The 26,263-nt window shown below is 39.7% G+C and overlaps 1 protein-coding gene across 2 annotated transcripts in view; it reads right to left on the bottom strand.

The window, feature by feature from the left end:
• Window positions 1-3,128: 3,128 nt before the first annotated feature.
• Window positions 3,129-26,263, bottom strand: part of si:ch211-113g11.6 (uncharacterized protein LOC559008 homolog) — a 66,836-nt gene continuing 43,701 nt past the window's right edge. For both annotated transcript variants that reach the window (XM_047362097.1, XM_047362095.1), the window contains 7 exons: window positions 25,825-26,003; window positions 22,763-22,871; window positions 22,345-22,555; window positions 11,482-11,597; window positions 10,523-10,695; window positions 10,011-10,066; window positions 3,129-5,210 (listed from right to left, as the gene is read on the bottom strand). In XM_047362097.1, coding sequence (XP_047218053.1) covers window positions 4,861-5,210; window positions 10,011-10,066; window positions 10,523-10,695; window positions 11,482-11,597; window positions 22,345-22,555; window positions 22,763-22,871; window positions 25,825-26,003 — 1,194 coding nt within the window. In that variant the 3' untranslated portion in view covers window positions 3,129-4,860. The remainder of the gene's footprint in view (window positions 5,211-10,010; window positions 10,067-10,522; window positions 10,696-11,481; window positions 11,598-22,344; window positions 22,556-22,762; window positions 22,872-25,824; window positions 26,004-26,263) is intronic.

The following is a 26,263-nucleotide window of genomic DNA, read 5'->3' as shown; positions in this document are numbered from 1 at the left end:
AAGTCTTTGTGATGTATCAAGAACCACGGTATCTAGGGTAATGTCAGCATACCACCAAGAAGGCCGAACCACATCCAACAGGATTAACTGTGGACGCAAGAGGAAGCTGTCTGAAAGGGATGTTAGCGTGCTAACCCGGATTGTATCCAAAAAACATAAAACCACGGCAGCCCAAATCATGGCAGAATTAAATGTGCACCTCAACTCTCCTGTTTCCACCAGAACTGTCCGTCAGGAGCTCCACAGGGTCAATATACACGGCCGGGCTGCTATAGCCAAACCTTTGGTCACTCATGCCAATGCCTAACGTCGGTTTCAATCGTGCAAGGAGTGCAAATCTTGGGCTGTGGACAATGTGAAACATGTATTGTTCTCTGGTGAGTCCACCTTTACTGTTTTCCCCACATCCGGGAGAGTTACGGTGTGGAGAAGCCCCAAAGAAGCGTACCACCCAGACTGTTGCATGCCCAGAGTGAAGCATGGGGGTGGATCAGTGATGGTTCGGGCTGCCATATCATGGCATTTCCTTGGCCCAATACTTGTGCCAGATGGGCGCGTCACTGCCAAGGACTACCGAACCATTCTTGAGGACCATGTGCATCCAATGGTTCAAACATTGTATCCTGAAGGCGGTGCCGTGTATCAGGATGACAATGCACCAATACACACAGCACAGCTGGTGAAAGACGAATTGACGCTGTATTGGCCGCAAAAGGAGGCCCTACACCATACTAATAAATTATTGTGGTCTAAAACCAGGTGCTTCAGTTTCATTGTCCAACCCCTGTAGATCACGAGCTGATGAAGCCAATAGGACCACATCAGAGATGCAATCCCAAGGCCACCAAAACAGATCCCTCTCAACACCTTGGCTGTGCCTAGAAATTCTGCCCATAAAAGTTATGAACAGAATCGGTGACAAAGGGCAACCTTGGTGGAGTCCAACCCTCACTGGAAACGAGTCCGACTTACAACCGGCAATGCGGACCAAGCTCTGACACCAGTCGTACAGGGACCCTAACAGCCCGTATCAAAGGGCCTGGTACCCCATACTCCCGGAGTACCCCCCACAGGATCCTTCTCCAAGTCCACAAAGCACATATAGACTGGTTGGGAAAACTCCCATATACCCTCAAGGACCCAGCTCAGGGTGTAGAGCTGGTCCAGTGTTCCATGGCCAGGACGAAAACCACACTGCTCTTCCTATCATTTTTAAGCAGAATTCACCAAGTCTTTCATTGTTCACCTACTAATAAGGAACGTGAGCTGGGTTTAGACCGTCATGAGACAGGTTAGTTTTACCCTTTGTAATTTGAGAATTTCATTGCCTTTTCATTAACCGTACTATTATAGGGGACTGATAATCGTCATGGCAGCTGAATCTTATCTTATCTTAAGAACTTATTTGAAAGGCTGTAAATCTGTTTAAAGCATGGTCTCCCTCGACACACTAGATGTTATGGCTATCATTTTTTTGTCCATTTGTCCTGTTAAAATGTTGCCAACAAAAAGACTTTGAAGTTGAGGCTTGGTTATCCTAACAACCTTTCAGCCGTATATAGTTATCCATAGATGTCTTTTGGCTTTTACATTGTAACCTCATTTACATGCTGAAACAGAAGGGAGTGACTGGTTTAAGTAAACTTTGCTTGGGTAAGCTGTTGTTTTTCTGGTTTTCTTTAATAGAACAGTTTAGGGGTACATAAAAATTCACGACACCAGGCTCAATCACCAGGTTGGTCAGCATGCATCACTTTGCACAGTGTGTTTTGTGATAACAGCATTTCTAATCTAATCACATAAACACATACAGCAATCAGCAGCTAGAATTGCAGCCTAAAGAGGTTCTTTGTCAAAATGCCTCAAGAATATCCATGATTTTTGTTTGTTTTCTGCCAAAACTCTGTGGGAGATTGGAGTAAAGCGGCCTCCATTAAATGTTGAGTAGCACTTGGCTGAAGGCTAGAGTGAGTTTCCCACCACGGTGCTGCCCAAGAAAAACACACACAGGATTAACATTAAATCTGAAGTGGTTGTTTGTGAGTTTGGCTGTAAGGAAGACCAATGTTCCACTAGTGCTCAGGTTTTATCAGACACAAAAAGGTTAATTGTCGTAAGGAGGGAGAGAGGTTTTAATTGAACATAAAATGAAGTGATAAGCACCAAGCGGACAGTGTTTAAAAGAGCATTGTTTTCCTTTTTTTCCAGTTATGGCACACTCACTGGCTCACATCAGGGTACAGCAGAATGTACTTAACTGAAGATCACAATGCTGTTTCACACACGCACATTTTCACAGTGGAGAAGATTGTTGCCTGCATCCTTAATGGCCTAAAATAAATACTTTAATAGAAAACATGACAGGCTGGCTCCATTGTTTAATTAACTATTAATGACATTTCTACCACTGTGGAGGGTGATCTCAGACAGCTTCATGTACATTTGGTGAAAGATAACTCATCATCAGCACAAGACCTCTCAATCCAATGCATAATTTATCACCAAAAAAGGTACTTATTTAGTTATCAGTTATTTAGGACTGATGATTAATTGAATATTTTTGCCATGTCAAAAAATAATGAACTCTAATGTAAATAAAAAATAAATAAATAAATAAATAGAATAAGATAAATTAAAGTAAAAAATAAAATTAAGATGCTGCAGTGATTGGATTTAAACCTAGCCTCTTACTTCTGGGAGAAAAGGCTACTGTCCATCTGTGATGGCCTGGCAAACACAAGTGTGAACTCCTTACACTCTATTTAAGTCAGCTCAGTCCAATGGACAGATTCAAAGGACTGAAATTACCAGACCAGTAAAGGATCTTGGTGGAATTATTGAAACTTTTTCTTTCAGAGATTAAGATAAAAACATAAAAATACAGCTGCTGTGGTTAGACATTACGTTTAAACTCTGGAGTAAAATAAATTATCTACACAATGCTTATATGCGTAGGCAGCAATGGTACAAATCAGCATCTGCAGAGAACAATAACATCCAAAAACTCACTTTGTCTGCCTATAAGCCTTTTTCTCTTCTGCTGGAAAACTGCATCTGTGATTTATGATTTCACTTAGTTTCTTTTGTCCCTATGCCCGTGTAAGTCTGTCTTTAATGAAATGGCTATAGCATAACGTCTTGTTCACAACTTTAGGCATTGTCTGGTACAGTGGAGGTTTTTGCATAAATGTTGCATGAGAAAAGAACAGACTTCAACCATATTTTTGATAACCCTACATATCCCCTGCTTTCTGGCATATTTTTTTGGTTGAGAACATAAGTTTTACCAATTAAATGTGTGTTTTCAGGACTTAAATTAGAATAACTCTGACCAGGTTTATTTAAATATTGCAATTTTCAGGCTTGTCTTAATCTGATGTTGTTCTGATGCCAAAACAGCAATAAAAATGCTCCTTTTTGTTAGCAAAATTAGAAAACAGGTTTCATAAACCTCAATTTGTGTTTTAAGAATTGTTGGTCAGTGTAGAATAATCCAAATCAGTTTTGACCAGTCAGTGTATTTAGTATTTTAACAGAAGATGACAAATGATTTCAGATTTTTAGAAAACAGTGATATAGCCCTTTAGGTTGGTGCCGAACATTAGCGTAATCAACTAGCTGAGATGCATGGCCATATTTACTTACAGTGCTTAAACTGTGCACAACACAGGACATCACACAATCCCCATAGACATGCAGATAAGTAATAGAAAACTCAATCTGGATGCAAACAGGATGGCCTTCCCCATGGAAAACGGGCACCATGTGCAGGAAACAGTTTTACCCATCTCTAAGACCGCCATTGGTCTGGTATAAAGAAAGAAAATTTCATGTGAAACATTAGCTCTTCTTTGACCTGGAACAGTCTGTTCTAAATCCAACAAATTGACATACTTTAATGATTTGTAGTAATGACATGCCATCATGTACTTACATACATCATCATCTCTAGACCCAATAAGAATAATATTTAATTGAAGGTCACAGATTCTGAGGAAAAATAAGAGATGGTGGCATGAAAAGGAAAAAAGAACAATGGACGAAGCTGTGAACAAGGCAAGAAGTTAGGTTGTCTGAAACCATCTGCTGTAAAAATGCTAGAAACTGCCCAGTCTGAGGAGGAAGTGCTGAGACACAGTGATGTCCGAGGCCCCTCTGCCTACTTCCTATCTAAAAGTTGTCACTTCCTCCACACTACATTTTAAGACTCAGCTGAACTGATCAGTTCCCCCAAGTCCAGCTGAGTCTGCAGTTTTCTGCCTCGACTGCAAAATTGTGCTTAGGAGTCATTGTCCCAAATGTGTTAAGGCTTTTTAAATCTCAATACCGGACACTTTTTTAGGTTCCAATGAGTCATGACATTAATGTTTAACAAGATGAATGAAGAGATGCAAGAGCATTATTAAAGGTTTACATTTCCACAGATAAGCACAATCAAGGTAATTTCAAAATATGTTGATAAAAGTTTAAAAGAATTGGCCTGGTATTGGTGTTTTTTGCCCAACTCACTGGATATGTTCATCTTTTTTAGTCAGAGAAGAAAGGTTCCCAAAGCACCACATCATGATTGAATCAAACTGCTAACTCAGCTAACTTCAAATGTTATGTTCAGCAATTTACCATTTGTATCTAATGTTATCAGTTACAGCTGTAAATATGTTGTTTTTGACTAAAATATAGCATAGTTTAAACCTTTATGTAGTGATATTTTCTTGTAAAAAAACTAAATAAAAAAAGGTTAGTCGCCAGTGCATCACCCAACCATAAACGCCAGTGCAATGTGAACCTGACTTCCACAATGGCCCCTCCTGTCAGTGGGAGCCACTACAAAAGAGAAGATAGCATCAGTGTTAGCTATAGTTAATGAAGCCATAAGGTCACCACAGCAAGCAGGGCTGAAAGGCCCAATGTGGAGGCAATGGAAGCAGATATAAGCCTGCCATCATTCACTAGCCTGAAGGAAACAACTTCCACCTTGAATCCATCCTCAGTGGCCATGCAGCGGAAGACGCCTTCCCTCAATGGAGTGTCAACAACTGGACCCAAGACGCAGAAGTCTCCGGAGAAAAGGCATGGGTAGTTCTTGATGCAGTTGTCCTTCTCCCAGCGGTAGGTGGCGTGAAAGGAGTGCACAGGGCAGGGCAGAAACACGGTGGTGTTTTTTCCTTTCACCACAATCTCTCTGGGAGACGTTCGACGCAGTTTAAGGGCTGAGTGAAAAAGAAACACAAAGTAAGTTAGTTAAGCTATTCAATTAATACTAGATAAATATAAAATTTGTTAAAAGCCTTACAAAAATATGTATACCTCCTAAACCTTTTCCCATTTTGGCAGATCAAAACCACAAACTTGATTGTATAATTTTGGAGATTTTATACCCCAGTAAAAAAGTTTTTGCTCTCTTGCAGAGTTGTCCTGTTTCTGTCAAAACTAAATCTTTTGGATGATACAATAAATGTTAATGTTAAGTGGCAATAACATGAGTAAATACGACAAGCTTTAAACTGATAATTTTATTTATTAAGGTAAAAAGCTAAACCAAGCTGGACTAAGTTAAAAAGTAACCCCCTCCCTCATTAAATCATTAACTGTGATTTATCAACGTTTTTGTCACTTGAGTTCAACTTTACCACACCCAGACCTGAATAATATCAGAACTGTAGAATCAAGAAATCACTTAAATAGAACCTGTCTGACAACATGAAGTAGGCTAAAAGACCTTAAAAGACCTAAAAAAGCAACAGATCAGGCCTAGATCTGATGAAAATCAAGAACAAATGTGAAGTAGTTATTCACATTCTGGGAAGAGTTGCAAATGATTGGCTTTGGGACTTCAGAAAACCACAATGAGAGCCACAGTACACAGATGGAGAAAACCTGGAGGAGTTCTGAACCTTTCACAGGAGGAGTACTAAAAAAGCTCCAAGGTAAAACCACTGATATCTATCCTGTCTCACATTTGCCAAAAAGCATCTTGTTGATACCAAATACATTTAGGTTAATATGCTCTGGCCTGGCAAGAAACTAACTGAAATATTTCAGGTCTTTTATTGTCTTAATACGGATAATTTTGGCATACAGCTCATGAAAACCCAAAATTCCTATCTCACAAAATTAGCATATTTCATCCGACCAATAAAAGAAAAGTGTTTTTAATACAAAAAACGTCAACCTTCAAATAATCATGTACAGTTATGCACTCAATACTTGGTCGGGAATTCTTTTGCAGAAATGATTGCTTCAATGCGGCGTGGCATGGAGGCAATCAGCTTGTGGCCCTGCTGAGGTCTTACGGAGGCCCAGGATGCTTCGATAGCGGCCTTTAGCTCATCCAGAGTGTTGGGTCTTGAGTCTCTCAATGTTCTCTTCACAATATCCCACAGATTCTCTATGGGGTTCAAGTCAGGAGAGTTAGCAGGCCAATTGAGCACAGTGATACCATGGTCAGTAAACCATTTACCAGTGGTTTTGGCACTGTGAGCAGGTGCCAGGTCGTGCTGAAAAATGAAATCTTCATCTCCATAAAGCTTTTCAGCAGATGGAAGCATGAAGTGCTCCAAAATCTCCTGATAGATAGCTGCATTGACCCTGCCCTTGATAAAACACAGTGGACCAACACAGCAGCTGACACGGCACCCCAGACCATCACTGACTGTGGGTACTTGACACTGGACTTCTGGCATTTTGGCATTTCCTTCTCCCCAGTCTTCCTCCAGACTCTGGCACCTTGATTTCTGAATGACATGCAGAATTTGCTTTCATCCGAAAAAAGTACTTTGAACCACTGAGCAACAGTCCAGTGCTGCTTCTCTGTAGCCCAGGTCAGGCGCTTCTGCCGCTGTTTCTGGTTCAAAAGTGGCTTGACCTGGGGAATGCGGCACCTGTAGCCCATTTCCTGCACACGCCTGTGCACGGTGGCTCTGGATGTTTCTACTCCAGACTCAGTCCACTGCTACCGCAGGTCCCCCAAGGTCTGGAATCGGCCCTTCTCCACAATCTTCTTCAGGGTCCGGTCACCTCTTCTCGTTGTGCAGCGTTTTCTGCCACACTTTTTCCTTCCCACAGACTTCCCACTGAGGTGCCTTGATACAGCACTCTGGGAACAGCCTATTCGTTCAGAAATTTCTTTCTGTGTCTTACCCTCTTGCTTGAGGGTGTCAATAGTGGCCTTCTGGACAGCAGTCAGGTCGGCAGTCTTACCCATGATTGGGGTTTTGAGTGATGAACCAGGCTGGGAGTTTTAAAGGCCCCAGGAATCTTTTGCGGGTGTTTAGAGTTAACTCGTTGATTCAGATGATTAGGTTCATAGCTCGTTTAGAGACCCTTTTAATGATATGCTAATTTTGTGAGATAGGAATTTTGGGTTTTCATGAGCTGTATGCCAAAATCATCCATATTAAGACAATAAAAGACCTGAAATATTTCAGTTAGTGTGCAATGAATCTAAAATATATGAATGTTAAATTTTCATCATGACATTATGGAAAATAATGAACTTTATCACAATATGCTAATATTTTGAGAAGGACCTGTACAGGGGTTGGACAATGAAACTGAAACACCTGGTTTTAGACCACAATAATTTATTAGTATGGTGTAGGGCCTCCTTTTGCGGCCAATACAGCGTCAATTCGTCTTGGGAATAACATATACAAGTCCTGTACAGTGGTCAGAGGGATTTTAAGCCATTCTTCTTGCAGGATAGTGGCCAGGTCACTATGTGATACTGGTGGAGGAAAACGTTTCCTGACTCGCTCCTCCAAAACACCCCAAAGTGCCTCAATAATATTTAGATCTGGTGACTGTGCAGGCCATGGGAGATGTTCAACTTCACTTTCATGTTCAGCAAACCAATCTTTCACCAGTCTTGCTGTGTGTATTGGTGCATTGTCATCCTGATACATGGCACCGCCTTCAGGATACAATGTTTGAACCATTGGATGCACATTGTCCTCAAGAATGGTTCGGTAGTCCTTGGCAGTGACGTGCCCATCTAGCACAAGTATTGGGCCAAGGGAATGCCATGATATGGCAGCCCAAACCATCACTGATCCACCCCCATGCTTCACTCTGGGCATGCAACAGTCTGGGTGGTACGCTTCTTTGGGGCTTCTCCACACCGTAACTCTCCCGGATGTGGGAAAAACAGTAAAGGTGGACTCATAAGAGAACAATACATGTTTCACATTGTCCACAGCCCAAGATTTGCGCTCCTTGCACCATTGAAACTGACGTTTGCCATTGGCATGAGTGACCAAAGGTTTGGCTATAGCAGCCCGGCCGTGTATATTGACCCTGTGGAGCTCCTGACGGACAGTTCTGGTGGAAACAGGAGAGTTGAGGTGCACATTTAATTCTGCCGTGATTTGGGCTGCCGTGGTTTTATGTTTTTTGGATACAATCCGGGTTAGCACCCGAACATCCCTTTCAGACAGCTTCCTCTTGCATCCACAGTTAATCCTGTTGGATGTGGTTCGTCCTTCTTGGTGGTATGCTGACATTACCCTGGATACCGTGGCTCTTGATACATCACAAAGACTTGCTGTCTTGGTCACAGATGCGCCAGCAAGATGTGCACCAACAATTTATCCTCTTTTGAACTCTGGCATGTCACCCATAATGTTGTGTGCATTTCAATATTTTGAGCAAAACTGTGCTCTTACCCTGCTAATTGAACCTTCACACTCTGCTCTTACTGGTGCAATGTGCAATCAATGAAGACTGACTACGAGGCTGGTCCAATTTAGCCATGAAACCTCCCACACTAAAATGACAGGTGTTTCAGTTTCATTGTCCAACCCCTGTAGTTCCCAAAGTATGATTAACAGGGAAAGAACAGAGAATTAGCACTGAGTTTATTTATCCAGTTTATTTATCCAGAGGATGTTGTATCATGTAATTTAAATGTTTTACAATTTTATCATTCCTGTTAATCATATTTTGTCATTGTTTGTGTTCATCAAATAAGAATATATTCCTTAAACCTTTATTTAACCATGAAAAAAAAAACTCACTGAATAAGGAATGAAACAACCAGCTGTTCCTATTTACAAGTACTGAATAACACCCTCAGCAAGTGAGAACACCTCTATAAAAGCAGGAATTTTGACAGTTTGCTGGTGGTGAAGCTGGCAACGCAAGCAAAATAGCCACGTGAAAGTTCCGACCATAACATGATAGAAATGCTTCAACTTAAAGAGGCATGTCTGCAAAAGTCAAATAAAGTAAAGCAATGTTGAAGAGAAGGTTGAGCCAAAAATTCTGTCCTAATAACTGATTTTACGCAAGAAAAAATACTCGAGTTACAGGATCATTTTAGGGGGTCTTCAGCTTCACTAAAATAAACCTAACAATGTCCATGCTACTGTGAATTATTCAGAAATTAATAAGGTATAATATTTACCTCCCAAAAAATATAAACAAATGTTTATGTTCAAAGAAAACTATTAGAAATATGTTAATACCAGTTAATGTCGAATTTCTCAAAGAATCACATGAAAACATTAAATGCTTTTATTATGAAGAACCAGAAATATGATGTGAGAGGTAAGTTTGATTAAGAGACATCAGTGTCATCATTCTGTAGTGCAGGACAAAAGCTTGTTGTGAACCACTGACTGCCAGCAGCAAGTGAATATTTCTGTTTAACTAACAGGATATGATGCATTTCTCAAAAACACCACTTGCTTTCTTTTTGAAACTGATTTTACTAGGATTAGAAGACTAAAGTATATCAGCTTTCAGGAACCAGAACAAGTGACACAACTTGAAACAGACTCAATGTTAAATATCAGATTAACTGAGTGCTTTCAGTTGTTATGCACAGCCAAGGTTGCATCTGGGTTATGAGGTATGAAACAGGGCAAACCATGAAATAGACAAATACTGGGGACTTTGGACACTACTCATTATATGATAATCATCTTTTGCTTAAGTTGCACAGAAACGCTACCACTTTGGTTTAATTAAGACAGAGAGAGAGAAGTGGGACAGTGTAGATAAGGGCTCACCAGCAGCTTCCTCACAAACGGAAGAGTTGGAACTGTCGAGATTCTGAATGAGAGTTCTGTATGGAAAAAATGAGACAGAATTAGGAGCATACAATTATTTCACAAAAGGGCTGAGTCTTTTTTTTTTCCTTTCATAAAGCTGACATTACTCATAAACTGAAATAAGAGCTTTTTAATTCAGCACAAATTGAGGAAACCAGAAATTATTAGAAATGATTTAGACTAGCTCTTTAAATAATGTTTTGAAATTGGAAATACAGCCAACAAATGATAGTCAGTCAATATGTAACATGGCTTTACATTTGAGGATTATATTATTTTTTTACCTCAAATCTCTTGGTATTTAAAGCAAATTTCACCCTACTAGAGATTGTCAGATGGACCATATAGGCATTTCCCCTGAGAGTCTTCAAACGTGTTAAAAAATGCATGAAAAGCTCTGTTTCTTCTTCTGTTTGTTGCAACTAAATAAGCCAATAGCGCTGCAGCAGTGACATCATATCTAAACCTACCCAGACGTTACGTTGTATCCAGGCGGGATGGCGATGCACCTTCTTCTAGCCTTGTCCCAGCCACAGTAGGGATCCCTGGAAAGGATGCACTCTCTGCATGTGTTGCCATAGCGGCTGCAATCGGCCAGTGGCAGTCGCTGAACCTCCATGGCTGTACCAACATACAAGTGACCCTATGGAGCAAAGGAAAGAGTGCAATTTATTTATCACCGTACAGTCAGTTTTTTTCTGTGCTAAATTATACTACAGCAATAATACATTTATTTTAAAACTTTCTACACAATTTTACCAGGGCTGCCAATAAATGTGGATGATGTTGTAGGCAGACAAGTAGTGGTGTCAAGGGAGGGGGAAGACATGCAACACAGGTCGACGCGGTCGGGATTCTAACCTAGGACAGCAGCATCGAGGACTGAAGCCTCTGTATATGGGTCGCATGCTCTACCACTACGAGCCGCGCCCAAGACGGGTTTTGTTTGTCCTAGGTTTTTATATTTATGCAACAAGGATCAATAAGATTCATTCGCTTATCTTATTCTATGTTGCTGTTTAAAGATATCTTGGAATAATATTAATCAGAATGCTACAAACAAGCTTGCAGAGACTCAAAATCCATAATAGTTGAACTACTGTAGTATTCTAGTGTATTAAATCTCTTTCATTTCTCTGTAGTATTTAATCATTAAATATGATATATATATATATGTGTGTGTAGATGTTTAAGCATTGACGTTTTACATTAATCTTTGCTAAAAATGAAAGTTGCATTTTTTATTTCTCCCTTTTCACTTTGATTGACAGAATCAGGTCACATCGAGGCTCAGAGAGGTCGATATACTTAAAGAGGCTCCTGTAGCTGTTCCTTTTCTTGTTTAAGACATAGTGTATTATTAAAGAATAAAAGCATAAATGCGCCTTTAATAAACGTTTACTATGCATTAGAGGAACATCAGGTATACCTTTTGTGAGTTGATGGCCATATTTAGAACAGGTCCTTCATTGTGGAACAAAGAATACTGAGATATGATGAAGACGTCCTGGATGGTGTGGAGGACCTTGAGAACTTTGCCCTGATCTGTAGAAATTAGGAAGGAGAACACACTTTAAATAGACTGGAGAGGTCAATAACAAGGCTTTTTTAACACATCAAAAGAAAACACTTTGAAGCCACTCTGACTGTCCACTCTGTTCACATTTTAGGTAAGATTTAAAGGATTTTAGTTTTCTTTGGTTTAGCTAGAGATAGATTTAAAACTGGCATTTCCATTTCAAAAGGCTGAGTAAAGAACAGATTGACATTAGTATTTATTTACACTGTTATGCTGTATGTGTAGGTTTACAGCAACAAATTAGACCAATACCAGATAGACTTTGCAGTAAAAAGGTAGTGTTATGCTCTTCTTTGTTGTTTAAATAGGTTTATATGCTTACATACATGGTTTTACTATATTTATTTTTGTGTAATATAGACATGTGGACTTCTTGTCTTCTGTCAAAGCTAGTGTGTTGCAGTTTTTACCATTGTCCACTTCAGTTAAAAGCCCAGTCTGCTGTGTCTGCTCTGCTAACTGGTCAAAAATGATAACATGTAGGAAAGTTACTGATTGGGTTGGGACAAAATAGGCCCTTAACATGCTTGATGTAAATGTATTTCTGTGTGACACAGGTGGCTCAGGAAATGTTTAATCTTGGTTTGAAATAAACCCCCTTAGCTGAGCTTTTCATCTCCATGGACATTATGTGCTGAAAACTTTACATCATCTAATTATCTATTTAACATAAAGGAAAGAAAGCAAAGCAAAATGAGACATTTTGAAACTGACCTCACCACCAGCTTCCTGGCAGAGTCAGTGGAATGTCTGACAGATGTATGTACCAGCAAAGTGGGAAATTGTAAAGAGAGTTTCAGGAGAAAATGCATCAACAACATGTAATTCTAAGAATAAAAATTACCAAGGTTAGAGAAATCAACTCACTTGTTTGAAAAAAAAAAAAAAAAAAGTTAGTAAAAAGATACAGCACAGGGAGTTTTGCTGTCTTCTAGCAACCATACTTGAAATCATCCATAAACTTATTAGATGTATGAGAGATTTCATCATTTATCACTATATTTCAAAAATTACATAATCACATCTCTGTTTTCTATTTGAAGTGTTATTTCAGAGCTCTGTGCTTAAAGCTTTTCCGGGGTAAACTGACTGCATGCATGCAATCATAAAAAAAGAAGAACTTCTATGGTCAATGCAATCGTGAAAACAAAATCTAGTGCTTGCCGCTGGCCGGGGACCTTTTGCCTGGTGAGTTCTGTGGCGGCTCTGGTTGGCGGGCTTGTTTGGACCTTGTAGACCCCTCTTTTGTACATGGCCCCCTCCCCGGATGATGATGGGGGTGGTTGGGGACTGGAGTCTGGGCGGGGAGTCGGGGTCCGGGCCGGGGTCGCTCAGGTTCAGGCACGAGCTTGGGTTGGCCCAGACCAGGTTCAGGTGCTGGGGCGGTCTGCCTGTCTCCACCCCCGGAGGGAAGGGGACGACCTCCTGGGTCCGGGGGTATCAGCACCTGGACCTGGGAGAATAGAGTATGTATGGAGCCAGGCCTGGGGTCGGGACTCGCTGGAGAGCGCCTGGTGGCTGGGTCGCTCCTCGCGGGACCCAGCCGGGCCTAGCCCGAACGAGAGACGCGAGGCCATCCCCCAGTGGACCCACCACCTACAGGGGGAACCGTGAGGGACTGGTGCAAAGAGGATTGGGTGGCGGACAAAGGTGGAAACCTCAGCGGCCCGATCCCCGGATGCTTAGGCTGGCTCTAGGGACATGGAATGTCACCTCGGTGGGGGGGAAGGAGCCGGAGCTTGTGCGGGAGGTCGAGAGATATCGACTAGAAATAGTCGGGCTCGCCTCCACACACAGCGTGGGCTCTGGAACCCATCTCCTTGAGAGAGGTTGGACTCTCTTCTACTCTGGAGTGGCCCACGGGGAGAGGCGGCGGGCTGGTGTGGGTTTGCTTGTAGCCCCCCAGCTCAGCCGTCTCGTGTTGGGGTTTACCCCAGTGGATGAGAGGGTTGTATCCCTGCGCCTTCGGGTTGGGGATAGGTCTCTGACTGTCGTCTCGGCCTATGGGCCGAGCGGTAGTGCGGAGTACCCGGCCTTCTTGGTGTCCCTGTCAGGGGTGCTGGATAGTGCCCCTCCCGGGGACTCCATTATTCTTGATTGGACTTCAATGCCCACGTGGGAAATGACAGTGACACCTGCAGACTGCCACTATCAGCCTGGTGGCAGAGGGGTACTGCTCTGGGCTTGTTTTGCAGCCACATAACCTGGGGACCTTACAGTTATTGAGCCAACCACAACCTCTTCTGTCTCCAAAAGTATTCTAGAGTCAAATGAGAAGCCAGATTTCCAACACTGTAAGCTTGACCCAAACTGGGTCTTCAGCAGGACAATGATCCCAAACAAAGCAGGACGTCCACAGCACAATGGATGAAAAACAAGTCAAGGCGTTACAATGGCCCAAACAAATTGACACTCATTTAGAGTTTCTTTTATCCCATGGATGTGTATTTTAATGCATATTTTAAATATGTAAATAAGCTTGCAACTGCAAAATGACAAGGGAAGTGATTACCAAGAAACTAATTGGTGGTCTGCTGTCTGGGTTCTAGGTTTCGCTCTAATGCATAGGCTGGGAGAAACGGCAAGATAAGCAATTTTCATAATTAAATGTATTCCTGCTACTGGTTAAATGACTGCATTGCTTCTGTTGGCCAATTTTACCTCTTTCTGTCCATTTGTGTTTTTGTTATCTGGAACAAACACTGATTTTTAGCACTGCACAAATAATACGCCACCATGACAAGAATCAGGCTTTGATATTTAGCCCAAATGGAAAACTTGTGTTTTATCTGTTCTATGAATAAAACGCCCAGAAGTCCAACAAATAAAAAGATACAGCTGAAATTCCAGACATGACTTTACAGCTTTACTCCGTTAGTCAATAGTGCATGCACCCTCAGTTTGAAAGATGATGAGTCATCACTTTTAGCTATGAGCTATCACTTTTCGCACAACAGGGTGTGCCACTATCAACCGAGCAACCACAGCTCACACAGTATCTGACTCTTACCACTCTTGCTGCTTCCCTGTAGATTTTTATTTCTACTAGTTCAATTTTCTTCTCACTTCTTAACAATATTGCTTTTATTGTCTGCAAACAACGTCTTCTTGTCCAAATGGTAACTTGTCAGTTTGATAGGTTCGTTGTAAAAATATGTTCCAAATTGTTTTTGTCTTCTGTCACATAAAGGATTATTTTACCGTCTCCAAAAATGTGAAACAGTGATGCCTTTTATTGCACCTTTTCATTTCCTGGATACTCTGTCTGTGAGGCACTTTCTCATTTATAATCAGACAATCAGGTTCTTGCTGTCACTTGGTTTTCTTTTGTCTTTTTTTTTCATAGACTTCAAAATCTTTATCAAACCATTGTATCAGCACAAAAAGAAATAGCTGAAGCGGAAAGGGTGACCATACTGAACTACTATGACATCTCCTGGGTAAATCTGTTTTTGGCTATATTTATCCTGGCAGAAACTACTGAGAGAACATTTGCTTTAAGGTAACACGTTCCCCATTTTACCTTTAAAACTGTGCATTACATGAATTTCTTGCCGAGTAGATGTAATCGGTAGACAAAGAACCAGGGAAGTTTTTACAAAGCTTTGACTCAACTGTCCCTTATTTTGCAGAGAGGATCTGTTTTACTTCTCGCAGCCTTGATATCCTTTCACCAATTCAAATTTTGAGAAGCCAGATGGGCCCTTTGTCTGACTCTCTGACCACACTGCAGAAAAAAAGGAATATGACTTCTAATCTTGAACATGGGGTCAACCTGAAACAGATATATGACTCTGACATTTCTTCCAACCCTGAGGGAAGCTTCTGCTATATCACCTCCATGGCTGAAACACTCAAAACCACTTTAATGCTTGTGATGGTTAATCTGTCTCTGAACTACTGAGGCAAAATAAATCTTCTCAGTATAGTCCCTTATTTTTTCCATCTCTAACAGTCTATTGATGGATATATTGAGTGTTACTCTGCAGGATCTTAAAGGTGTACCATTTTTACTCGGCTTTGATGTTTGTCTCTCAGGAACCCCTTGGGGCTTACTACATCTTTTAGCCTTTGAACTATACCTCTGCTAATATGAATCTACCATTTGTTGTCCTCTGTTACCTCAGTATTATAAAACAGATGTTTATGCTGGAAAAGGCTAAATGTATTGCAGCTATGTTGTTCTGTTGCATTCAATAATGATAACTGAAATTGATGAATTAAATCACTTAATTATTGTTATAAGTTTTTGCTCTATATTACTAAGCTGTATAAACCTGATATTTATTTATTTTTCATCAGAATTTATTGGCCAAGATTTTCTGCACAAACAAGGAATTTGACTTTGATTCCATATGCTCACAGTGTACAGACAAGTACAAATATAGCAGAAATAAAATAAAAATAAAGGGAGCAATTTGTACATGTATCCATAAGTACAGCCATGTATATATATATATATATATATATATATATATATATATATAAATATATAAAATAAAGACGAAGTAATATCATAAATACATAGATACCCATGTTCTTTGACTCTCCTCTTTAAAGTACTTCTGATCAAATGTAACTTCATTGGACTTAACACGTGACAAAGTGTCCAAACCAGCCATTTTTCTTTTATTTGAGAAATAATATTTAACTCTGTAATAAAAACACAAACAAATATCAAATATCCAAGGACCTACAGCCTAATTCCAATGTGATATAAAATTAATGACATTTATTTTCATGCAAAAATAAAGCCTGTTCTCCAACAATTTCCCTTTCATAACATTTTTCCAAAGAAAAAGAAAATTTCCTTGTTTTGCCATGGTGGCTAAAGATGAAAAACGTGAAGTAGCTTTTTCTTAAATCAATCAAATGCTATTATAAATTTCCTGGCTGATGATCAAAAGCTGAAAAAAAATTATGTAGTCAAGCAGTGCTACTCTCTGCTAGCTTGGTTCACAGTATCCCAGTGGTACCAGTACATTGGTTTAAATCAAAGTAAACCGTGCACTTCTACGTTTTAGGGTAATGGCAACACTTCATCAGTTTGCCAAGGGCAATGTTCTTCAGTGATTTGTTTAACCTCCAAATCCACAACACTGTCCAGTGACAAACAAGATCTGTGCCTTTGTAGCTGCTCTATTGAATGGGTGAAAACTGAATGAATGAAGTTTTTTGCTTTTATGGCAGGAAACAAAAAGCTACCAAAAGTCATTTGGTTTTGATCCTGGTTTATGATACCTGTACTGATTTTCTTTGCAGACCCCACCTTTCAAAAATATATTTCAATTCATGTTTTGTGTTTTTTTACTGTCTAACAGGTTCATATATGACTATAATATTCATATAGTTCAAGTAATCTGGTCTGCAGTTTAAAACAGATTCACAGTTTCTTATGCCTGTCTGACATTAAACTAGGGTAAACCTTTTCCTACTGGGTTCAGTTAGGATTACTAACATTATATTAATTTGCTTAATGCCAGGACCGTTAGAGAACTTTTTTTAAAACCTTTACTTCCCCTAATGAGAAAGATTGCATAGGCAAAGATTATTATGTCTCTCAACAACTTTTGGAGGCCCAGATGATGCACTCATGACTTTGCAAGCTTTTGAGAGCTTAATTTACAACATAGTAACTATTTGACACACCTGTAGATGTATTTTAAGGCAATTCCTTACTGCTTCCTTGTGTGACACCTATCATCATCATGATGGGAAAATGAGATATGAAAAGAAAGAAATGTGAATATTTTGTTAAATATTGTCAAATTTATGTTATTACTTTGTTTTGCTTTGTATTGTGATCGTTTTTATCTATGTGTCACTTTGACCATAAAACAGCCGACATAGACAACGGACAAGTCATACTACCAACTTTTACAAAGTGTCTTCGCGGGAAAATGTTCATGTTTTGGACTGGTCATCACAAGGCCTTGATCTCAATCCCATAGAGAAATGGGCAGAGCTATAAACGTGTTTGATTCTGGTCTATACTGTATGTGGTTGTCCCATCTGACTTTGAAAGCCAGCTACCAACAGATTAAATCAGACAATGAGGGCAGATTTGCCAGATCTGTACAAAAACAGGCAAATGCGATTATGGATGTGAAAGCTTCAAGTTATTTTCATCAGAGTTCCAACAGAGCCTGAGAACATCTTCTTTTCTGAGATTTATAGCTTGAACTCAAACTGATATTTGACTCATGACTCAAATCTTGAAATTATTGCAAAATGTTATCTTTAAGGCTCTCTTATGTTAATGAAAGATATTTGCTGGACTTGCCCTCAGCAGTGATGATTTATAACCTCTGTCTGCCAAAATTTCATGTTTATTATCATTGGACTCAATGCGGACCCACAGCTGCTCATTTGATTGGCTTGATTCTTTGAATCCAATCCTGTTTCACTCCTTTGAGACTGAATAATTTCATAGAGGTATCTTCTCTTCATGATTTGCACAAATATAAAAGGCTCTTTGAAAGTAATTATGATGACTGATGAGCTTCACTTGGTACATGATGAATAATGACAGCCTGTACCCTGGAGTGAAGGCCATTTTTAGAGTGAAAAAAACAGTTATTTTTAAGGTGGGTGTGAATGCTTGTTTAGAGGCCAAAACAGCAACCAGCTGCATTATGCGACACAGTACTTTGACACAGACTGATAGGTAAAGGAGCTTCGACCGTCACCCTCAAAGTCGATGGGGGGTGACGCTCAACAGACTATCTGATAACACACACACACATAGCAGCAGAAGCATCAATAACCTGTCTGACAACACACAAACACAAACACACACACACACACACACACACACACACACACACACACACTCAGACATAGCAGCAACATGATGAGGTTAAAACAAGGCAGAAAAGAGAGGTTTAATCTCCACAAAGGGGGGTCTAAAGTCTAAACCATGTTTTTGCTCCATCGTTTTCACAGCCAATCATTGAAGTAATTTTGTACAAAATGTGTATCCACTGAATGATTGTCACTTATTCTTTAGGATATTATGTGCGCCTTAATGTGGCAAAGGTTTATCCACAACCAACGACACCTGTACAGTGCCTTGCGTAAGTTCTCGGCCCCCTTGAACTGGTCAAACTCTGGCCACATTTCAGGATTCACACATAAAGATATACAATTCTAATTTTTTGTGAAGAATCAACAACAAGTGGGACACAATCGTGAAGTGGAATGAAATTTATTGGATGTGTCAAACTTTTTTAACAAATAAAAAACTGAAAAGTGGGATGTGCAATATTATTCTGCCCCTTTACTTTCAGTGCAGCAAATTCACTCCAGAAGTTCAGTGAGGATCTCTGAATGATCCAATGTTGTCCCAAATGACTGATGATGATAAATAGAATCCACCTGTGTGTAATCAAGTCTCCGTATAAATGCACCTGCTCTGTGATAGTCTCAGGGTTCTGTTCAAAGCGCAGAGAGCATCATGAAGACCAAGGAACACACCAGGCAGGTCCAAGATACTGTTGTGGAGAAGTTTAAAGCCGGATTTGGATACAAAAAGATTTCCCAAGCTTTGAACATCTGAAGGAGCACTGTGCAAGCAATCATATTGAAATGAAAGGAGTATCAGACCACTGCAAATCTACCAAGACCTGGCCGCCCCTCTAAACTTTCATCTCGAACAAGGAGAAGACTGATCAGAGATGCAGCCAAGAGGCCCATGATCACTCTGGATGAACAGCAGAGATCTACAGCTGAGGTGGGAGAGTCTGTCCATAGGACAACAATCAGTCGTACACTGCACAAATCTGGCCTTTATGGAAGAGTGGCAAGAAGGAAGCCATTACTCAAGATATCCATAAAAAGTCTCCTTTAAAGTTTGCCACAAGCCACCTGGGAGACACACCAAACATGTGGAAGAAGGTGCTCTGGTCAGATGAAACCAAAATCAAACTGTTTGGCCACAATGCAAAACGATATGTATGGAGTAAAAACAACACAGCTCATCACCCTGAACACACTATCTCCACTGTCAAACATGGTGGTGGCACCATCATGGTTTGGGCCTGCTTTTCGTCAGGAGGGACAGGGAAGATGGTCAAAATTGATGGGAAGATGGATGGGGCCAAATACAGGACCATTCTGGAAGAAAACCTGTTGAAGTCTGCAAGAGACCTGAGACTGGAACGGAGATTTATCTTCCAACAAGACAATGATCCAAAACATAAAGCCAAATCTACAATGGAATGGTTCACAAATAAACGTATCCAGGTGTTGGAATGGCCAAGTCAAAGTCCAGACCTGAATCCAATCGAGAATCTGTGGAAAGAGCAGAATACTGCTGTTCACGAACGCTCTCCAACCTCACTGAGGTCGAGCTGTTCTGCAAGGAAGAATGGGCAAGAATTTCAGTCTCTCGATGAGCAAAACTGATAGAAACATACCCCAAGCGACTTGCAGCTGTAATTGCACCAAAGGGTGGCGCTACAAAGTATTAACGCAAGGGGGCCGAATAATATTGCACACCCCACTTTTCAGTTTTTTATTTGTTAAACAAGTTTGACACATCCAATAAATTTCATTCCACTTCACGATTGTGTCCCACTTGTTGTTGATTCTTCACAAAAAATTAGAATTTTATATCTTTATGTTTGAAGCCTGAAATCTGGCAAGAGGTTGAACAGTTCAAGGGGGCCGAATACTTTCACAGGCCCTGTATATAGGGGTGCAAAATAAATAAAAGAAAGATAAAAGTAAATTTCTAATTCAATGTCCCCCCCCCTGGCCTCAGTTACATGAGTGAATCAAACTGCTCTACTTTCTTTTTAGGCCAACACAGACATCCACAGCTGGTTATAGCTGTCCCTTTCCACAGCTGTAACTGACACAGTTAGTAAAGCCCACAGTGAGCGGCCATCAACTTTTTTTTTTACTTTACATTGGTCTCTGTCTGCTAAAAATATACCCAACCCAGAAAGGCCAGAAGAATGACAGGAATACAGCCGCTGTATTAATGTGAGAGACGACTAGCATCTTTTTGGTAAACTTCTCAGTTGTGACCCATTCAGAACATACAGAGCATGAGGATACAAGTTGTGATGGTTACCATGGTAATGCTCTTGAAGCACATGAACTGCTACAAGCAACAGTTGTGCCTCAGAGTTACTGCTTTGATGGAGGAGAATTGATTTGGTGACAGATGTACCTCGAGACGATATGTCTTGTGAATTAGTGCTATATAAATAACCTGAATTGAATTGTCCAAAGACATGCCTGTTAGGTTAATTGGTCACTCTAAATTGCCCTTAGGTGTATGAATGAGTTTGTGCTTGGTTGTTTGTGTGTTGCCCTGCGATGGACTGGCGACTTGTCCAGGGTGGACCCTGCCTCTCGCCCGTAGACTGCTGGAGATAGGCACCAGCTCCCCCGCGACCCACTACGGAATAAGGGGTAGAAAATGAAATGAAATGAATTGAATTAAGATGGTTAGACTGTCAGAATGTGTGTGGACAAAATGTTGAACTTAATTAAGTTTTCAAAACTTTTTTTTGAAAAGCAATTGCAATTTTATCTTAACAATTCTGTAATTAAAAAAGCATGTCATTAGCTGTATAACCTATATCCGGATCCCGTGGTGCATTTCTGTGCTGAAGACCAACATGTTGGAAGCTAAGGTGTCCATTAGCTAGGACAGAAGTTGGTTACCAGGGATACCTTGAACACAAGTTGGTGAAAAGACTTTGCTGACCAAGAATTTACATTGTTTTTTTAGGCAAGTTCTTCTGATGTAGACAGCTACTTGATCAATATGATTTGGACTGGACACAATTATTTAATTTCACTGTTTATTTTAATATCTATGTATGATAAATAAATTACTTTTTGCTTGTAGCTATTGGAGCTGATTGGGCCCTAGAGAACCATCTACAGGCTCAATTGTGTTGATGTACAGTTGATCAGATACTGAAAATGCAATTTTCTTTTACCTAAGAGAGAAGAAGCAGATGCAGATAATGCCAAAAAAGATGGTCTATTTAAATCTCAGTGAAAAACCAGACATCTTTTTACGTGATGAATGGACATCTTGACAGAAATACAATTACCAATTTATACATTTCTGCATGGCTTTTAAACTTCCTTGAGCTCATAGTTGTCTGTACATCTCCTATGTAATTTTATCCAGTAAGCAAACTTCTTTGCTACCGGACAGGTTTGGCTGACCTCAGCATCATTGGGACACCAGCTAAGAATGAGATTGGAGCTCTGTTTGAAAACAACACTGCTTAACACTAAAACCACTGATAAAACACTTTTACACATATGTGTTTGACTCTCTGTACTGTCAATTCCTTGACCTGAGGTATGGCAAAATAAACTGTCAAGAAAATTTCCACACATGCAACATTTATGTCAATTCTAATTTCAGTACGAATTTTAAACGTTTGTGGAAATGTACAAAATAGGGTCTCATTAAATGTCATTAAAAATGTCATTAAAAATGTCATTTTTAGAGACTTAACAATGACCTGCTGTGGCAATTAGTTTAGTCATCAATCAATCAGTTCTGAGAGTTCTGAATTTTGTTGGGAGAAAATGTATGACAATGTCAAGGCAAGAGTCACATTTAGAATTATTATGGCCCAAATATGGATCTTTCCAACAACTTTGAACTCATATTTGAACAAAATGTTACAGTTGTAGCGTCTATTACCCTTTTAAAGCACAAATGTGCACACGTACCTGTTCCGAGGTACAGGACAGTGTAATGCTCATCATTGACTGCCAGGACAATATCTGCGACCGCGTGAGTGATTTGATCATCTGTGGGGAGGTCGAGTGGATTCACACCAACCGGACGAATTACATCCTCAATTTCTGGGTGGTATCTGATCACGCCAAGGTTTTTGATGTTGTTCTGAGTGTCTGCTGTTGAGGGACTTTTACGTACACACTGAAGAGAAAAGGGGAACAATTGATTTACATCAGCTTGGACTGTACAAAAATGAAAACATCCTTGGACAAAGAGCTCCAAATTGCTTCTCTCTTATTAACTTTCAAAAATAGCACTTTAGTCACTAAATTACAGACTGACTCACCCTTTTACAGATTTTGTCTCTGCACTGTGACAAAGAAAGAAAAGAAAGACAAAATTTCTTACCATCCCTGGGCGATTGCCACTGAATGAGCTGCTGTAGCCTTTCAGCTTAGAAGTGGAGAAGGCTCGATCAATATCTTCGATGGAATAAGCACATACCACTGTTCTTCCCCTAAAATGTTCACATGGAAAAATGTTATGAATGACCGTTTAACACTAATTTACTATTTTTCTTTTTCCATTCTTTTTGTTTTTGTATTTAGTTCCCCTCTCTGATTAAATGAGAAAAGCACCCTATGAATGTGTTGAAAATTATCAAGTCTGCTATGAAGCTTACAAACACTGCATCTGGTTTATGCTAATGTGTTTGTATTTTCCATTAAGTAAATAAAAAGAAACGGAAGAAAAAAGTGGCATAACACCAAACCAATTTTTTTTTTTCAACATTTCCCCTCAATACTCTTCTGCCATCATCTGCTGGGGTAGCAGCATCAGAGCCAGGGACAAGCCAGGGACAAGCTCAACAAGCTAATAAAGAAGGCTGGCTCTGTTTTGGGAACTCCACTGTAGCCTCTGGAGATCATTGTACAAAGAAGGATTCTTCAAAAAATGAAGAACATTATGAAGAACACTGAGCATCCTCTTTAATGACACTGTTGTACAACAACATAGTGTCTTCAGTCAGAGGCTTCTTCAGATGTGCTGTAAGACAGACCGGTACAGGAGATCCTTCCTGCCCACAGCCATCAGCATCTACAATGGCTCTTTGAGGAAACCTGTATAATATAAGCTACAACAACATTTAATTTCCCTTTGGGATGAATAAAGTATTTCTGAATTTAATTTGAATTGAAAACAACTTTTGTACTCTTGTCCTTTAAAAAGGCGTGTCTCAATAAATAAAACATCATAGAAATTTGCATTTATGTCAGCATAAAAAGTGAAACATTACAGATTGATTACATATACAGCTTAAAGATCAAATGTTTGTTTCTGTCGATTTTGATGGCCGTTGCTTACAGTTAATGAAACCTGAACCTGTGCTTCTGTAGCATAAATGGTTGGATCAATGCTCCATGGCAATGGAGGCAATCACCCTGTGGCTCTGCTAAGATGTTAAGGAAGCCCAGGTTGCTTTAATTTGGCTTGTCTGCATTGTTGGATCTTATATCTCTCGTCTTGCTCTTAACAACACTCCACAAATGCTCAAATGCACAGAACCAGAACCCTTTGTAACTCTGAAAATAAAAGAAATCATTGTCAGACCAATTTTCTGGCCATGACTATGAAAGCAAGTATTGATGCTTTTGCCTGTAAGGGAAGATGCCATGTCCTGCTGGCAAATGAAACTGGCATCTCCATAAGGCTTGTCGGCAGAGGGAAGGATAACGTGCTCTAAGATTTCCTGGTAGTAGGCTGCATTGACTTTGGATTTAATTAAACACAGTGGACCAACACCAGCACAAAATATGCCTCCCCAAATCCTCACTGGCTGTAGAAACATCAAACTGGACCTCAAGTATTTTATATTTGATGTCTCTCCACTCCTCCTCCAGACTCTGGAACCTTGATTTTCAAATGAGATGCAACATTTACTTCCAAATGAAAAGAGGACTTTGGACCACTGAGAAACAGTGCAATCATGTTCTCCTTACCCTAGATATGACATGGTCTCTGGTTCAGAAGTGGCTTAATGCAAGAAAAGCGATAGTTGGAGCGCATGTCTTGGATGTATCTGTGTGTGGTGGCTCTCGAAGCACCAACCCATTTGTGAATGTTGCAGTAACAATATGACTTCTGATAAATAAATAACTGAATAAAAAGTGTTAATGTATTTCTGCTTTAGGTTCACACCATACATAGACTCAAGAAAATGATTAGTCTATCTAGCAACACATACGATTCATTATATCCATCTCAACAACAAGCTTAAATGCATATTACTTAAATTTTGCTTCACAATCTTCGCAATGCTGCAGTTATGCTTGTTGCTTGCACACCTTTTTCCTCCACGCATTTCTTTTCACTCAACTTTCCATTAGTATGCTTGGATACAGTAGACTGTTAACAGCCAGCTTCTTTAGCAATGACCCTTTAAAGCTTACTATCTTTGCAGCAGTCTTTTATATGATTGTGTTGACTATAACATAGCCATAAAATAACATTTCTGTCATTTCAAATTTTTTATTCCAATTATTTTCTGACAAACTTGCATTTTGGGTTTTTAATTAGCTGTAAGCAATAATCATCAACATATTGTAAAAGAAATATCATTACTCTGTTGGGTTTGTGGGACTAACTGATTCAGTTGCTAAAATCTTGCTTTAAACTCTATGATGCTGTTTGTTTACTAATGTTTTCCAGACATACTTAAGGTCTTCACAGAAATGAATGTTTTTAAATGAGGTTAAATATCACATGTGGAAATTAGTTAGGTGACTTGGAAGGGAGTTCAATGTGCTGGATTTCATTTAAAAGTATTAGTGTAAATGGGGCTGTATAAAAATGGGGTCCACACTTTTTAGAATTTTATATTCAAAAAAATCTTGAAAACCATGTATCAATTTCATTGAACTCCACAGTTATATGCTAACTTTGTGTTGGTTTATTACATAAAATCTCAATAAAATACTTTAAACTTTGTGGTTGTAATTTTACAAAATCTGAATAAATAAAAAAATGATACTTTTGCAATGCACTGTCATATATTTGCTCCATTAAAAAAAACATTTTATCTCTCTGACCACCACTGTTATGTCAATTGACTACTGAGCTCAAGACAGTTCAAATTATTTTATTTATACAGCATAAATTCAGAATCAAGCTTATTTCAGGACACTTGGTAAAAAGGTGAAAAGTTAAAACCAGTTCAAATTGTATTATTTCCATCGCATTCTAATTCATTTTAATTCAATTAAATTAGAGTCCAATCCAATACAAACATGTTTAAAATCAAATAACAAATCTTTCAGTTCAATCTAACTGTAAAGGTTGAGTAATAATGAAGTTGGCTAAATAGTTTAACATTTTGCAAGTACTAATATTGCAAAATCCTAAGTTTAGCTTTATCATTAAGCCAATCATACTGCTGGGAAGAATTAAGAGGTTGATGCATTTGCACTTACCATGCATTAGAAAAGAGGCCGTACATGACCCCGGCCCTCTTGTCCTGAGCTGTCAGGACCACTGCCTGTTTCATGTTGTTGTACTGCTGCTGAGTGTTTCCTGCACCGCACATCACCCGGGCCTTCATAAAGGTGGTCCAAGATTCTGGTAGCAGAGCTTTGATGCCCCCTTCATCAACCTGGAAAAAACACAGATGGGCTCTTATTAATAAAGGGTCAGCGAGGTCTCCAGACAGATTGTGTTTGTGATGGCTTTGTGTTTATTGCTGTGACACAGTTCTGTCTCCTAACACACAGCAGCAGAAGCTCATTTCCTTTTCTATGCTCTCTGAAAGAAATTATTTTGCTATTTGTTTTTTCAAAGCTTTGGATATTAAGCCCAATGTGTTTGTTATCAACTTACTAACAAAGAATGGGATGTGGTAAATTCACTTGGAGC

Source organism: Girardinichthys multiradiatus, chromosome 3, assembly GCF_021462225.1.
Source record: "Girardinichthys multiradiatus isolate DD_20200921_A chromosome 3, DD_fGirMul_XY1, whole genome shotgun sequence".
Lineage (NCBI taxonomy): Eukaryota > Metazoa > Chordata > Actinopteri > Cyprinodontiformes > Goodeidae > Girardinichthys > Girardinichthys multiradiatus.
Note: the sequence above shows the minus strand (reverse complement) of the source record. Positions and strands in the feature narration are given on the sequence as shown.